At 45.2% G+C, this 16,912-nt stretch overlaps 1 protein-coding gene across 1 annotated transcript in view; it reads left to right on the forward strand.

Annotated features, from left to right (window-relative positions):
• NSRP1 (nuclear speckle splicing regulatory protein 1) overlaps positions 1–15,667 on the forward strand; it is a 36,771-nt gene extending 21,104 nt beyond the window's left edge. The window contains exons 3-7 of the mRNA XM_056865233.1: positions 3,552–3,608; positions 6,744–6,875; positions 9,919–10,126; positions 11,690–11,798; positions 14,743–15,667. Coding sequence (XP_056721211.1) covers positions 3,552–3,608; positions 6,744–6,875; positions 9,919–10,126; positions 11,690–11,798; positions 14,743–15,667 — 1,431 coding nt within the window. The remainder of the gene's footprint in view (positions 1–3,551; positions 3,609–6,743; positions 6,876–9,918; positions 10,127–11,689; positions 11,799–14,742) is intronic.
• Positions 15,668–16,912: the final 1,245 nt, after the last annotated feature.

A 16,912-nucleotide genomic window follows, 5' to 3' on the forward strand; every position in this document is an offset into this window, starting at 1 on the left:
AGGCTTGGCTTCCTGCCCTGAAAAACCTCCAGACAAAGACAACATTCAACAATAGCCATACAGATTAGCTTTGGATTACACACATTAACAGATCACTTCAGGATACAATGGTTCCATATTAACATACCATACCCTCATTAGCACATTATCTTGATACTTACAGGACAATACTTTTGCAGGACAATACTCAGCTCAAACCCAACCCCTTTCTGACTATATATTACTCTTCCTACACCCTTGACACTGAGAGACACTGTCCTTCAGTGTTACTACTCTGAAGATGCCTGCCACAGTTGCTGGCGAAACGTCAGGAAAGAAAATTCCAAGACCACGGTTACACAGCCCGGATAACTTACAGAATAAACTTTGTTAATGTATTGCTAATAAATTAGAACGCAGTTCTCTGCCCCCGCATTTCTAATATGAGCATATCCATCAGCTCAACTAAAGCCTTACGGCTCCCCCTTCAAAGGAAATAAGTTCTTCATTCTTGATAGTGCTTACTGGAAACATTTGGTCTCTGACACCACACAGCTACTCGGGCAACACTTAAATAATAAGTAAACTTTCATGTTAAAGGGGGAAAAAGGCATGGGGGGGGGGAGAAAAAGAAAACATGCCACATCCAAGTCGGTCACATTATGAGAAGGCACGAGTCACTGGAACAGACAGTAATGCTAAGAAAAGTTGAAGGCAGCAGGAAAAGAAGATGACCCAACAGGAGATGGAGTGACTCAACCAAGAAAGCCACGGCCCTCAGTTTGCAAGACCTGGGCAAGGCTGTTAAGGATAGGACGTTTTGGAGGACATTATAAGGTCGTCATAAGTCAGAAGCCACCATTTGATGGAACTTAATACACCCATCATACATATAAATGTTCTGTTACGTAAGATTTCTTGCAGGCAGAAACTAGCAAAGTAGGGTGTCTAGGCTTTTCTACTTGAATGGAATTGTTTAAGTGGGGGCGTATTAACAAATCTGAGTCTGAGCCACCTGGGGTCTGTTTCTTAGCCACTTGACAGCGTGACGGAAACCTGTCAGTTGGTTTCTACGTAGGGAGAGCTGTTTCATATCAAACACTTTTGGGATGCGTGCTGCAAAATACGTTGCATAGCTGCTGGCCTCTTGCTTATCCTGCGCTTTGTCCCCTGCTAAACTGGACCCAAAGGTTGACGTGGTTCAGCATTCTGTCTCCAGCATCACCTAGACAAATCCCCCCCAAACGCCCACCCATATTTCCTCCCAACATCTGGTATTCAGAGAGCAGCTTTTGGGGCCAAGAGCTTGTTTTCTCTTCTCTGGTGCTTCAGTGCAGAGCTGTCAGGCAAGCTCTCCTGGATTTAGGGACACCACAATCATCACGCAAACATCATGCTGACAAGCAGCAGGCTGGTTTTTTTGGGGGGGGGGATCGCCTTTCTCTGGCACCCTTTTGGACATCAGTGCAAAAAAGAAAAAAATTAATTACCTGGCAATAGTTTTTCCATGTAGTTTTTTTGGGCATTGTTAAGAGCTGGTGACACAAGCTTTCTCACTCGGATGAGAACCTGGTGTTTGGTATGAGTCAGGGCAAGGCTGGAAAGTTACAAGTGCTGCCAAAATGTAAAACAACAGATATTTTTCATGTTGTCCGTGACTTAAAAGGGGGGAAGGGGGTATTTCATTACCTTCTGTAAACACATCGAGCAGCGTTCTTGGTGGTTGTGTCAGTTCAGCTAGCACAGGGATCTGCTTGATCCATCTGGAGTTAGGTAAGGGCAAGGGAGCGATCCAGTGTGTTTGACTCGACGGGAAATAAGGACTCTGCACTTGATATTCAGGCCACAGACTCACAGAGACACTTCTGTTGTAAAATCCTTAATGCTTTGTTTCCAAGAACCCTGGTGGGATTTTTTGCCACAGGTCATGCTTCAAAGGTGTTGTAGGTGCCGTGCCCTGTTTGCAGCACTGTCTCCTTGAGATGGCTGCTCACAGTGTGTTTGTCTCAGGCTGATTGAAAGAACCTCTTGAAGCTGGCTGGGGGCGGGGAATAGCAGCCCACTGCATTCTTCATGGAGGGGGGAAACAGGGCAGTCCTGTGGGAAGGGCCCAGCCTTCATCTGGAGTCACTACTTCCCTCTCTCCCCCCCCCCCGCAAAATGGGAGCCGATCAGTCTTCTCCTGCTGTAGTTGCTGTCTGTCCTCACTTTGTGGCGGAGCTCCCGGAGCCACACTTGGCTTGCCAATGTACAGGTGCTTAGAGACAAATGGCAAGACCTTGAGGGTTGACTAGTGTAGTGGAGACTGCAGGCCTGAGGAAGAGGATGGAGGTTTGGATTATCTGAGTCAGCAAGGGATCCAAGTGGCAATCAGCAGCAAGAGCTTGTCCTGCCTTCCATAGGAACATAAGAACATATGAAAAGCCTTGCTTGATCAGACCAAGGTCCATCAAGTCCAGCAGTCTGTTCACACAGTGGCCAACCAGGTGCCTCTAGGAAGCCCACAAACAAGACGACTGCAGCAGCATCCTGCCTGTGTTGCACAACACCTCATATAACAGGCATGCTCCTCTGATCCTGGAGAGAATAGGTATGCATCATGACTAGTATCCATTTTGACTAGTAGCCATGAATAGCCCTTTCCATGAACACATCCACTCCCCTCTTAAAGCCTTCAAAGTTGGCAGCCATCACCACATACTGAGGCAGGGAGTTCCACAGTTTAACTGCATTGTGTGAAGAAGTTCTTCCTTTTATCTGTCCGTCTCCCTTGATCTACCTTAGTTGTAGTTGCTGAAGAGAATACTTACCTGTCCATTTTGGCGATTACCTTCTGCAGAAGTAACTTTACCACGAAGTTTATGACGTACCTGTTGGACTTGGTTCTGCGTTACCTCTCTGGTGGGGTTAGGTTGGTGCATTTGGGGGGTAAAGTGTAGACAACTGGGGAAGGTAATGGCAAACCATCCCGTAAACACAGTGTGCCTAGTAAACGTTGGGATATGACGTCACCCCATGGGCCAGTAATGACCTGGTGCTTGCTAATACCTAGTAGGTATGCTTAGGATGCCCTGACCTGGATAGCCTAGGCTAGCCTGACTATGATGGATCTCAAAAGCTAGGTAGGGTTGGCCCTGGTTAGTATTTGGATTGGAGACCGCCAAGGAAGTCCACAGTCACTATGCAGAGGCAGGCAATGGCAAACCACCTCTGAGCATCTCTTGCCTTGAAAACCCCATGAGGGGTCACTGTAAGTTAGCTGCAACTTGATGACATTTTTACCACCACGCTTGGGGTTGCAGCCTGTAGCATACCTCTTAGTATCCTGTAGACATTGGTTTCATTCCTTGAGCCAGCTAATTACCTTGTCTTGGAATTGATGCTGGTGGTTGTTGATAAAATTGCTTCATTTCTCCACTGCCGCTGTGATGATTCCCCCCCCCCCTTTGCCGTCTTACTCTTTTGAAAATAAACTCTTACTGGCTCATTTAATTTTAAGTTCCCCTTACGTGTGAAAACAAGGATACCTTTCTATAATGTAATATTGCATCGTTAATGTTATTTTCCAACAGACTTCAGTGGGTGAGAGTCTTCAGAGAGAAGCCCTGAAAAAGCAAGCGATGAAACAAGTAAGTTGGCAGCGTCCCCATGTGTTTTGTGTGCGTGTGCATACGCACCCTTTTTAATGGCTTTCAGTTCAGACCGGTTGCTGCACCACTGTATAAAAGTACCATCATCTGTGCATGAAACAGAACTCTCCCCCACACACACAAAAATAGGGGAGGGGGCTGAGGAGTATACAGTCTATAAGCAGAATCAGTACCTGAGAAGGGAAACACAATTTCAAAACCTGACACTCCACCAACATGCATGGAGATCTCTTGTACTTGTGTAAATGTTTTTTTTAATTAATATTTTTATTTTCAAATATAAATCCAGACATATTCATACAATACTATAAAGACAAATCTCCGACACATAAACTAACGTAAACGCTACAGACTTGAAAACTAACGTAAACGCTACAGACTTGAAATCTACAACATTTAGTAATCTACTTTTCTCTGGGTGGTCATAACCAATTTTTTAAAATCATTTTTAATTCTACCCTATATTAATTACAATCTCTTAATCACACTGAATATATACTACTTGGTATTTGTGCAAATGTTTTGTTGCTTTTTTATTTTCTAGTTTTATACTTTGTTTTAATTGTTCATATTGTTTTGCTGAGTGTCTCGAGAGCTTTTTTTAGCAGAGAGGTTAAAGCTTTTCATTTAATATTTTCATATAAAGCTTTTCATATAAATATTTTCATGTAAATAAATATTTAAAAAGTAGGGTCTTTAGTGTGTTTTATTTATTTATTTTTATTTCGTTTATATCTTGACTTTCTTCCCAGTGGTCCCCCAAGGCACCTTATATTGTTCTCCTCTCCTCCATTTTACCCTCACAGTGACCCTGTGAGGTAGGCAAGACTATGTGACTGGCCCAAGGTCACCCAGCAAGTTTCCATGGCAGAATGAGGAGCCCCCCCCCCCCCAGGAGCCCCCCAGGTCCTAATCTGCCACTGTAGCCACTAGGCCACTCTGGCTTCCAGTTGCAAATATTTGGCCTAGCAAGGGTTAAGTGGTTTACGAGGAAGGATTTCATCATAATACTTTACATCCTTCAATAGGCTGTCCGTATGTTGTGTAAATTAATAGGCTCGTAACTAAACAAATGAATGTAATATTAAATAGTGTTCCAAGGTCATAGATTTTACGCACCAGTTCTGCCTCTTTGGCTGTAAGGTTTGGAAGTCACTCATCTTGCTTATTAAAAAGAAAAATGAGGCAACTTACATCAAAGGCTTTTAAAAAATTTCCATTACTTTATTTATGTAGTAGATGGTCCTGCTGTTTATGAGTCTGTTTTTCTTGGGCTTCTCTAGACTGTATCCAAGGTGATGCCGAAAAACAACCTTGTGCAAGATGCCTAGCAGGTGGCCATCGATCTGCTCATAGTTTTCAACACACCATCAAACATGGAGACTAATTTAGCAGTCATACCTTAAAACCCCCCAGGAGAAGCTGTTCTTCCTCAGGCCTCCGATGCAGGGCTCCAGTGACTGAATGAACTTGATTGACACAATTTGCAGATTAGAACTGAAGTGCAGGGTTGTTAAGAAACTTTGAGTTTGTCACTGAGTTTGTCAGTGGAATGGTAATCATTCCAGTATTTACGGCAGATCATCATAGAGGAATATAGATGTGGAACAAAGGAAATTTTTGCTAAACGGACTATTGGCCTTTGGGTTAAATGGCTGAGTGAACAAATTGAAACTAAACTCTGGAAAGACAGAAGTAATGCTGGTTGCAAAGGCAGGGGTCTTGAAGGATATTATACTCCCACTTTCAGTGGGATTCAGCTGACCGTCACTGACTCAGTTAAGAGCCTGGGGTTATTCTGGACCCAACATTATTGCTGGAGAAATAAGTTAATACAGTTTCAAAAATGCGTTCTACCATGTCAGCCTAGCCCATAAGATGACCCCTTACGTTGAGAAGGCTGATCTGGCCACCTGGATCCACGCCATTGTAACACTGAGACTACACTATTGTAATGCCCTGTACATTGGTCTCCCCTTAAAATCAATTTGGAAACTAGTTGGTGCAGAATTCCCCACTCCTCCACATGAGCGGTGGAGGCTAATCTGGTGAACTGGATTTGTTTCCCCACTCCTACACACGAAGCCAGCTGGGTGACCTTGGGCAAGTTGTAGAAGAAAAAAGAAGGGAATAAAACCCAACCTAGAAAACAGAAGCTGGGTACCCAAGGTTGGGTAGAATTTTTAAAAAATGTATATTTAAATAATGAAAATGTAAACCAGTATTACACTAGAGTCAATCTTACCAGATGTTTGAGTAATTGGTAATATATTATACAACCTATATACAGGCCTGGTTTAAACTTTTTGTATATGTATACATTTCTGTAAATGTGTGCAGGTTTGACATGGGTTTCTATTGACCACTGATGAAGGCCAAATAGGCCGAAACGCGTCTGGCATGTGGTTATAGATATCAACCTCAGGAAATGCCATTGTGCTATTTTAATGTTTTAAAATAATTTTAATCTTGACATAGCACTTCTAATAAATTATATTTTCATTATTTATATATACATTTTTTTTATTCTACCCAACCTTGGGTACCCAGCAGCTGACCTTGGGCAAGTTACAGCTCTGTTAGAGCTCTCTCAGCCCCACCCACCTCACAGGGTGTCTGTTGTGGGGAGGGGAAGGGAAGGTGATTGTAAGCCGGTTTGAGTCTCCCTTAAGTGGTAGAGAAAGTCGGCATATAAAAACCAACTCTTCTTCTTCTTCTGCGTTGCTTTGGCCGAGGAGACGAAGCAAAGCGCTGCCTAAACTTCCTTTGGTTTTCTTGCCAGAAGTCAGGTAGTGCTGCATTTCCAGGCCGAGGGGCGCCATACGGCACTATGGAGGCTGCTGGTTTGACTTTAAAGGGCCAGGCTAGCACAGAGGAGTGGAGAAGCAGCTCCAATAAACTGGTTGGCGGCACGAGGGGATATCTTCCCAGATAACGATTTGTAAGGCCGCAGCAACTCATTAAATAATTTTTCATAAAACGCTCCTGTTCAAATCATCTGTCATTGCTGCTATTGCAGATGGTGGATTGCCAAACTAGCTTTCTGGGAGACTTTTCAGCCCAAGTCAGCACCTGTATTCCACACACGCACTCCATTTTTGTTTTGTTTTCCAGACCAAGCTTGAGATCCAGAGGGCACTGGCAGAGGATTCCACGGTATATGAATATGACAATATTTATGAGGACATCCAGCAGAAAAAGGCAGAAAGTCATGCTGGCTCACTTCTTGCCAAAGAGGAAAAAAAGGTCCGTACCCAGAGAAGAGTGTGATGCCAAGTCTTTTTCCTCGGTCGCCGAGGGAATGGCTGAGTAAGGAATGACTTCATAAAGAAGTGCAGCTGAGAGCAGGGGGCAGACATAGGGGAGATGAAAGAGTGGAACGACTGAGGAATTTTAGTGGGAAACTGAGGGAGGGCCTGCTGGTATTCTTTTGTCTGTGGCTGTGGCTCAGTGGTAGAGCATCTGCTTGGCATACAGACGGTCCCAGGTTCAATCCCCGGCAGCTCCAGTTAAAGGAACTAGGGAAGTAGGTGATGTGAAAGACCTCCACCTGAGACCCTGGAGAACTGCTGCCAGTCTGAGTAGACAATACTGACTTGGATGGACCAGGGGTCTGGTTCAGTATAAGGCAGCTTAATGTGTTCATGTTTTTCTCATGACACTTTTATAAATCATATGCCCTTTCTTGCCTTTGCCCTCACAGCAACTCTGTGGGCTGGGTTGGACCTTCTTCCCATTTCATAGGTGGGGATGTGACACCAAGAGGGAGAGTCTTATTCAAAGGCATGTGGTGAACCTGGGGTGGAGGCAGTACCTGGCACTAGGTTTCCAAGAACCATGTCCCGCTCTTAATCCAGTGGATTATACTTGGTCTCCTCTGCTCTAAAACGGAAGAAGAGGGTGGGGAGCTTCTGTTATAAGCTCTGGAAAAGAGGTGCATTCATCCCCCCCCCGATCCAAAGTCCATACATGATTATTATTCTTAGATGTCTCATGCTATTTGATTGCATTGCTTTAGACATCTAATCCGCCTCGAGTCTCACTGGGCTTTTCTACATGCTCGGCTTACTCCTGATTTTCTTGGCAGTCATCCACAAGCATTGGAATGGGTTTGGGCATAGTTCTTCCGCACGTCTGCCCTCCCTCTGTATTCACACAGTTGTAGAGTGAGTTTATCTTCTTCCGCACATGCCTTAAATGTCCAGGAGTTTCAAGGAAGGGTGCTGTCATCATTGGTGGTGTCATTGGTGACATCATAGCACCCCTTTATTTTTTACGCAAGCTTATATTGATACATCGATATCATGGCTGCGTTTTTTTAAAAAGCACTAAAATATCAATCTATCCCTATGCCATTGTAATAATAGGTTAGAAGGTTCTTTGAATTGAACACACATGAAGCTGCCTTCTACTGAATCAGACCTTTGGTCCATTAAAGTCAATACTGTCTACTCAGACTGGCAGAAGCTCTCCAGGGTCTCAGGCAGAGGTCTTTCACATCACCTACTTGCCAGGTCCCTTTAAGTGGAGATGCCAGGGACTGAACCTGGGACCTTCTGCATGCCAAGCAGATGCTCTACCACTGAGGCACAGCCCTGTTGAATTCCCAGCTTTCATTTTAAAACAAAACAAGTCTTTACTCCTTCCCTTATGGAGATAGAAGGAAAAAGCCATATCTCAGCAAGGGAAGAGACTAGAGACTTACTTTAAAAAAAATTAAAGCTGAGAATTCAGCGAACTTGCAAAACCTGTAATTACAATGATATAGCAATACATTGATGTTTTAATGCCTTTAAAAAAAAATCCAAAATGAAACCACTTGTCTTCAGAGTGCTGGGGGGTGGGGAGTGGTTTGACAATGACAGCAGCCCAATCATTGAAAAGGGCTGGAGGTCAGTAGGAATGGGTGGGACAAAGAAAACTGAAAGGAACATTACGCACAAGGAAAAACACAACTCGGAATCAGCTTCCAGAAAAAGATTGGGGAAGAGCAGTCTCAAAAGAACCAGGAATAAAAGGGGGTGGTGGGAAAAAAGGAAGTGAATACTAAAGGCACTAAAATGCGTGTGGAAATCTGGGAATACACTGAAGCGGTATGGAAGCAGAACCAATGGGAAAAACCCATGCGGAAAAGCCCATTGAGAAAGGTGGGCTATAAATAACGTGAATAAATAAATGCAGTTGCCAGGTTGCCACTGGTGAGCACATTTCCCCCTATCCTTTTTTGCATCCTTTTGCTGGCTTTGGAAAACCTCACAAAATTGCAGGATGTCTCACTCCTTTTTGAATCTCTTTGAGGCTCAGCATGAGTCCCCACCCTTTTCCTAGCACCAAAGAAAGATGAAGTGATGTCGTAGTTGAGACTGGGTGGGCAGGCAAGGACAGATTTTATTTGGCCACCAAGGCCGGCCACCCCACACAGCGTGGACCTCTGCTCAAGACCCTCGCCTTAGCCCTGATGAACATAACCCAGAGGAACATAAGAACATAAGAAAGGCCATGCTGGATCAGACCAGGGTCCATCAAGTCCATCAGTCTGTTCACACAGTGGCCAACCAGTTGCCTCTAGGAAGCCCACAAACAAGACAACTGCAGCAGCACCATCCTGCCTGTGTTCCACAGTACCCAATATAATAGGCATGCTCCTCTGATACTTGAGAGAATAGGTATGCATCCTGACTAGTAGCCATTTTTACTAGTAGCCATGAATTGCCCTCTCCTCCATGAACATGTCTACTCCCCTCTTAAAGCCTTCCAAGTTGGCAGCTATCACCACATCCTGGAGCAGGGAGTTCCATAATTAAACTGTTCGTTTTGTGAAGAAATACTTCCTTTTATCTCTTTTGAATCTCTCCCCTCCATCTTCAGCAGATGACCCCGCACTCTGGTATTATGAGGGAGAACAGCTTCTTCCTGTCCACTCTCTCCCTACCATGCATAATTTTATAGACCTCTATCATGTTTCCCCTTAACTGCCTTCTTTCCGAACTAAACAGCCCTAAGCATTTTAACCACTCCTTGTAGGGTAGTTGCTCTAGCCCCCTGATCATTTTGGTTGCTCTTTTCTGCACCTTCTCAAGCTCTGTAATATCCTTTTTTAGGTGTGGTGACCAGAACTGTACACAGTATTCCAAGTGTGGTCTCACCATAGATTTGTGCAAGGACAGTAAGATAGCAGCAGTTTTATTCAGCATGAGGAACTGCAGAGAGCATCCCACAATGCCTGGCTGTCAAGTTACTGCCCGTCTTGATTTTCTCCCATTCCATTGTTGCTGTTTGTTCTTTGCAGCCCAAGTACATCCAAAATATCCTCAAGGCAGCTGAACTAAGGAAGAAGGAGCAGGAAAAAAGAATGGAGAAGAAAATACAGAAGGAGCGTGAAATGGAAGGGGACGCATTTGATGACAAAGAAGCTTTTGTGACGTCGGCTTACAAGAAGAAGCTGCAGGAAAGAGCTGAAGAGGAAGAAAGGGAGAGGCAGGAGGCAGCTCTCGAGGGTGAGCAAGATGGGCGCACGGGGTGGACGGTTGGTTTTTGCTGTTGTGTGGGCACTTTGGAGACGTGTACGCGCATACCTTGGAGATATTGTGGGTTCGGTTCCAGACCGCCCAGTAAAGCGAGTCACGTAATTTTTTTTTGTTTTCCCAGTGCATATAAAAGTTATGTTTACTCTGTACGGTATTCTATTAAGTATGCAATAGCATTATGTCTAAAAAACTGTACTGTAATAATAATGGAAAAGTTTGAAATATTGCAAGATTGTTGAGGGGCTGTGGCTCAGTGGTAGAGCATCTGCTTGGCATGCAGAAGGTCCCAGGTTCAATCCCCGGCATCTCCTATTAAAAGGACTAGGCAAGTAGGTGATGTGAAAGACCTCTGCCTGAGACCCTGGAGAACCGCTGCCAGTCTGAGTAGACAATTCTGGCTTTGATGGACCAAGGGTCTGATTCAGTATAAGGTAGTTTCATGTGTTCATGTGAGAATTACCAAAATGTGACCCAGAGAGACAAAGCGAGCACATGCAGTTGGGAAAATGGCACCGATGGACTTGCTCGGAAACACAATATCTGCAAAGTGCAATAAAGCAAGGTGTGCCTGTATTGGCATCAGTGTATTTGGCACAAGAACAGCTCCCTGTGAGTCAGTGTGCTCGGTGCAGCATTCTTCCTCCCATGGTCTACTGGTGGTGCCCAGCCCACAGATGGCTCAATTGTCCTTAACTAGTGGTTAAGAGCAGTGGTTTGGAGCAGTGGACCGGGAGAACCGGGTTTGATTCCCCACTCCTCCACGTGAGCAGCGGAGGCTAATCTGGTGAACTGGATTTGTTTCCCCACTCCTGCACATGAAGCCAGTTGGGTGATCTTGGGCTAGTCACAGCTCTATCAGCCCCACCTACTTAACAGGGTGTCTGTTGTGGGGAAGGGAAGGTGATTGTAAGCCAGTTTGAGTCGCCCTTAAGTGGTAGAGATAGTCGGCATATAAAAACCAACTCTTCTTCTTCCTCCCATGGTCTGCTGGTGGCGCCCGGCCAACAGGTGGCTCAATTGTCCTCAACGAGGCCAAGAGCTTTTCCAGTAGCAGCCTCTGCCTGGTGGAACTCTCTGCCACATGACCCTGTGGAATCTTTCTAGATTCCTTTGGGACTGTAAGATGGAGTTGTTCTGCCAGGACTTCCATCGAGCACGGCCGAGGCCAATTTTCCACCGTGGCAGCAGCGCTGCCTGGTTTAGACAACAGTCTGGGATGTAGGTTGCCGGGGGCAAATTTATAATCTTTTAATTTGGTGCATGTTAGGATGTTATTTTACTACCTTGTTATTTTTAAGATTTTGTATGTTTTCCCCCGTTGTTGAATGATCGTTCAATTGAACTGTTGTGAGCTGCCCTGAACCTTGTGACCCAGGAGTGGGGTATAAGTCTAAAATAAAATAAATTAAAGCAAAGGTAAGGGTAGCATTTTGAAATGGGTTCTGAAGTATCATTCTGGTGCCCCCCACACACACACACACCTTGCATGGCTTCTAGGACTTTTTACCGGTTTTTCCCTTTTCTTTCCTCCAGCATGCCTAGATGTGACCAAGCAGAAGGATCTCAGCGGGTTTTACAGGCACCTGCTGAACCAGTCAGTGGGAGAAGAGGAGGTGCCCAAATGTAGCCTTCGGGAGGCCAGGTAAGATTTGAGAAAGGGAAAGCTTCTCTTTCTGGGGACCACATGTGCCAAAATAGGGCCCTTGTCTAACAGTAAAGCACGTCTAGGAGTGTTAAGAACATAAGAACCTAAGAAAGGCCATGCTGGATCAGACCAAGGCTCATCAAGTCCAGTAGTCTGTTCACACAGTGGCCAGTCAGGTACCTCTAGGAAGTCCTCAAACAAGACAACTACAGCAGCATCCTCCCTGTGTTCCACAGCACCTGATATAATAGGCATGCTCCTCTGATACTGGATAGACTAGGTATGCATCATGATTAGTATCCACTAGCTGAGGGCCGTCAGGAGCAGTGATTCTGCCAGCTCTGTTCTTTTGCTGTATAATGGGGTAGATTAGTGGTCTCAAGCCAACCCAGTAGCTGCTTGCTATGGACACAGAGTGAAGGTCTTCCATGTGGTGGGAGGTGCAGTTTGGGCTGGTCTCTTGCCCTGAGGCACTTGTTAGTTATAAGATCGTACTTCAGTGAGAATGTCATGGGGACAGTACGTATGTACAAAAAACCTAAAATGGTATCTAAAAAAAAGATAAAATTGCACCGATTTACGTTGCCCGACTAAAACTATTTCAAACACAATCTCTATTAAAACAAAGGTCACACTCATTTGGTTTCCTGTACAGAATTTTTCTTGATAGCTTCAAGAGCTCTAATCTTCCTGGCTGCAATAGCAAATTGAGACACTCTGCGGGTGACATGTGAATCAGAGTCTATTTGTTTGTTTGTTTATTTATTTATTTAATTACATTTTTTATCGTCTCACCTTTCTCACTGAGGCTCAGGGCGGATTACACCATGTAGGTCAGTACAAGCAATAGGATGGGACATCCCACAAACAACGTAATAGGATTAGGATTGCAGATTTCTGCAGAATCTGAAACAGAGCTGAAACAAAGCAAAAATATTACCATACACTGAACAATGCAGAAATTACATGATAGGATCTCACACACACAGCAGTTAATGTACACAATAGTATAGTTTACAGTCCTTATCCCTTTATTAAAGGACATTTCTGAACACTGTTTATCTTATTTAAAGTTTTTATATGCGGCCTTTCCACCCAAATAGGATCGCCAGTGCAGAGAACATGAAAGCATTAAAACATTAAAACTGCATTTAAAGCATATATATAAATTTTTAACAGTACAATAAAAACGTATGCACAAACACACACAGCCAGGGAGGAGGGCCAGTAAGAATTTACCAGGCTTATGCCCAACGAAAGAAAAAAGTCTTCACCTGCTGCTGGCAGAATACAGTGACAGAGGGAGACAGACGACTCTCCCTGGGGAGGGGGTTCCAAAGAAAGCCCTTTCTTGGGTTACCATCCACCTAGCCACAGATGTAGGGGGGGCAGTCAGAGCAGGGGCCCCCCGCCAGATGACCGGGGTGAACGGGTAGATTCATGTGGGAGAAGGCGGTCTTTAAGGTTTATACACTCTTGGGTTAGAAAAGAAACCCTTTTACAAGCCCCAGCATTTGCTCCATCGCTCATTCAGTTATTCCCTGATCTCCTTTCTGCAAACAATCTTCTGCATATAGTCAGGCTTTGACCAGCATTCAGCTGTTTATGTGCCTGATGTGGAGGTGTTAATTCAGTTCCTTCCTAATTTTCTACCAGTTCTTTTTGTGTTTGGGGTTTGGGTGCCTGCCACTAGTTTCCTGCTCTGGAAGTATTTGGACTGCTGAGAAAGGCAGCTGGTCGCAGGCAGCTGTGGTTTGTCCCCATCACCTGTCCTGATGGGACGGATCACTCGTCAATCAAAGATGCCCTCCATACCTCTGAGCTGAAGGAACAACCTTGTTACATCCATTGTTCCATGCTCCATAGTTTGCCCCAGCACCTGATATTCAGACGTGTATTCCCTCTGAACATAAAGTTTGCTGCAGCCAAAATAACAGACTCTCATGGAACCTTAAAGAGGAGTAAAAATGGATGCTAATGATGCATGCCTATTCCTTCCAGGATCAGAGGAGCAATGGAACACAGCCAGGATAATACTGCTGCAGTTGCTGGGGAGGCTAATCTGGTGAACTGGATTTGTTTCCCCACTCCTACTTGCGAAGCCAGCTGGGTGACCTTGGGCAAGTTGCAGCTCTGTTAGAGCTCTCTCAGCCCCACCTACCTCACAGGGTGTCTGTTGTGGGGAGGGGAAGGAAGGTGGATTGTAAGCCGGTTTGAGTCTCCCTTAAATTAAGTGGTAGAGAAAGTCAGCATATAAAAACCAACTCTTCTACTTCTTCCTAGAAGCACCTGGTTGGCCACGGTGTGAACAGACTGCTGGACTTGAAGGACCTTGGTCTGATCCAGCATGGCGTTTATGTTCTTAAGTTCTTATGAGTTTGGTTATCAAACAAAAACTCTTATAAGTCAGAGGTCACTTTGTCAGATGCAAGAAGTGTTACATTCAGTTGTCAGATATATTCAGTTGCCAGTATACGTATATATATATACACATACATACACCCAAATGTATAATCAAAGGGTGGAGTGTATTTTCAGAGATAGGCCAGGAGGCCCAGTAATAACACTCTCCCTGTCCTCACTCCATGTGAATCTTCCTGCCAACTGAATGTAAGACTTCGTGCCTCTGGCAGCGTTGGGCCCTGGCTGACATAAGCTTCTGCCCAATAAACGTTTTAACCTTCAAGGTGCCACAAGGCTTTGTTGTTCTGAACACAGAGTTTCTGTTTAGCTACAGTGACTAATAAAATCAGAAATGTGAAATAAACACTGCAAACGTGTGGCTTTCTGCATGCGCTGAGTGCCGTTAAAATGTGATGTAAATAGATGTGTGCGCTTTGAAAGGTAAAAGACGGTCCAGGATATATCCTAGATTTCTAGCGAGGGAATTCTTACTTAAATCTTTTTTCTCCCTTTCTTTCTTTTTACAAATAATATCTAGGGTCAAGGAAGAAAAACCTAGCAGAGATTCCAGCGACTCCAGACAGATGAGCAGAAGCCCAGATGTGAAAAGAGAACCTCACAGCCCTTCGAGGGCAGACGATAACCCAGACGTGGACAGTGAGGTGGAAACGGGTAGTTCTGATGGGGAGGACAATGCAGACGTTCACACAGACCACAGGAAGGGGGCCCGGCAAAGTGAAGCTGATCCCAGCGGGGAAGATGCCAAGCCTCGCAAGAGCCAAAGAGACTCGAGGTCATGCAGTGAGGAGAGAGGTGGCCACTCAAAGGTGCCCGCTGCTCACCTGGAGAGGGAGGAGGGAGGAGGAAGCAGGAAGGAGAGAAAAAGGGAACCAAGGGAAAGGGACCCAGAGAGAAAACACAGAGATCATGACAAGGAGGAGCCCCTGAGATCCGAGGATCACTACAGGAGGCAAGATGAACGGGAGAACAAACAGAGGAAGAAAGACAGGAAGGAGAGAGAAGAGTATGACAGAGAATCTAGGAAAGAGAGAGAGAAGTATTCTCAGTGGCAGCAACAAGGGAAGGAAGGGCTGGCAAGCAATAAAGACCATGGCAAAGATCAGGAAAGGGGAGAGAAAGGTGCCAAAGTTAGAGGGCCAAGGGATGAGAAAGAGGAGAAGCACCCGAGGGAGAGGAAGAGCAGCAGCCCCCGGTCCTCGGTGAAAGCTGACCCCCAGGCTCTGGAAAATGAGAGGGGAGAAGAGCAGTCGGGGGACATATCAGAGCTGAAACGTAAGAGTACAGGGGAGGAAACAGAGCAGGCGGAGAAACCTCCGGCCAGCCAGAACAAATTCGCAAAGCGTAACAACGAGGAGACGGTCACCTCCGCAAGGGACCGCTTCCTGGCAAGGCAAATGGCACGGGTGAGCACGAAAGCGTACGTTGAAAAAGAAGAGGATTAGGTTGTGTTTCGCTGGGAGATTCCTGGGCGGTGGTGTTCTCTCCCTTGTCGGGGATATTGGGGCCACTGGGCATTGCACATAGATTAGCCCCTGGCCACATCTTTCTGGAGTTTCCCTACATCTCTGTGTAGAAACATGTCAAGAGTTTTCACGTCTGCACACGGGGTGGACACCTTCAGTGGGGTGTACTCACCCTGCCCTTCACTATCTCAGTCCCTGTGTCCCCTGAATGCACTGGGCCTCTTTATACCAGGAGCAGCCTGACCTCCTAGCCTGTGTGTGCATCCCAACATTCACAGTGGGTTTCTCTGGACCCTCCTGCCCCAAGGGAAGACACACTTGAGAGCAGTATTTGATGAGAAATACAAATGCAGCTGTCAGCAAGAGGAAAAATTCCCTGGGTACTTTCAGAATGCAACCGTACCCACGCCCACAGTTTAGTTCAACAATAGATATAAATGCTGGATGCTTTTATTTTGGGGTTTAAAACTCCTGCTGTACAGAAAGACTGAAATAAAAAGAAAGAGATGTGTCTTAAATCTCTTTTGTGGCTTATTTTTGCCAGTCGAGTGTCATAGATTGACACACTAGTGTAGAAAAGGGCAAGCGCTACCAGCTGCAGGTTTCGAAGGGGAGGTTTTTCATCCACATCCTGTTGCACAGAGAATATCTGGATCAGGCCCTGGGAATCAGAGATGCCAAGGATTGATAAAGCTACCATTAAAAATACTCTATTCTCTGGTTGGGCAAGTGAGAAATCTGGTATAGTTTCACAATACCCTTGGAGACACAGTGCCTTCTGTTTTCGCCTCCTAGGAACCTCTTTGCTAGCAAAAAATTTTTTAATCCCCAGCAAAGAAATTTTAGACTCCCATTGTTCCCTTACTGCACTGTGTTTCGTTTAAGAAAATTGATTTGTGGGGTTCATATGCCCTTGGGGAGGCAACAAGCCTACGTTGCATTTGCTGGATGTTATAAAGTAACGCTTCAGAGTGCCAGTATTTATCTTCCCGAAATAAGTTTGATTTCGTAAAAGCCTTTTGTCTTCAACCATCCCATGTTTTCATCCCGTGTCCCAGGAAGCAGTCGGGAAGGAAGTTTGTGTCTTACTGTCGTCAAGGAGATAGTTGGTGGTGTCTTTGCCAGCTCCAGAAATAGAGATGTGTTTTCCTATCCTCTAAGCATCGTGCGGGTGGGATGAGGCTTGGACTTTCGTGTTAAATTGAGCAGTGAGAAGGGGGCACA

The sequence above is a fragment of the Euleptes europaea genome, chromosome 19 (assembly GCF_029931775.1).
Source record: "Euleptes europaea isolate rEulEur1 chromosome 19, rEulEur1.hap1, whole genome shotgun sequence".
NCBI classification, from domain to species: domain Eukaryota; kingdom Metazoa; phylum Chordata; class Lepidosauria; order Squamata; family Sphaerodactylidae; genus Euleptes; species Euleptes europaea.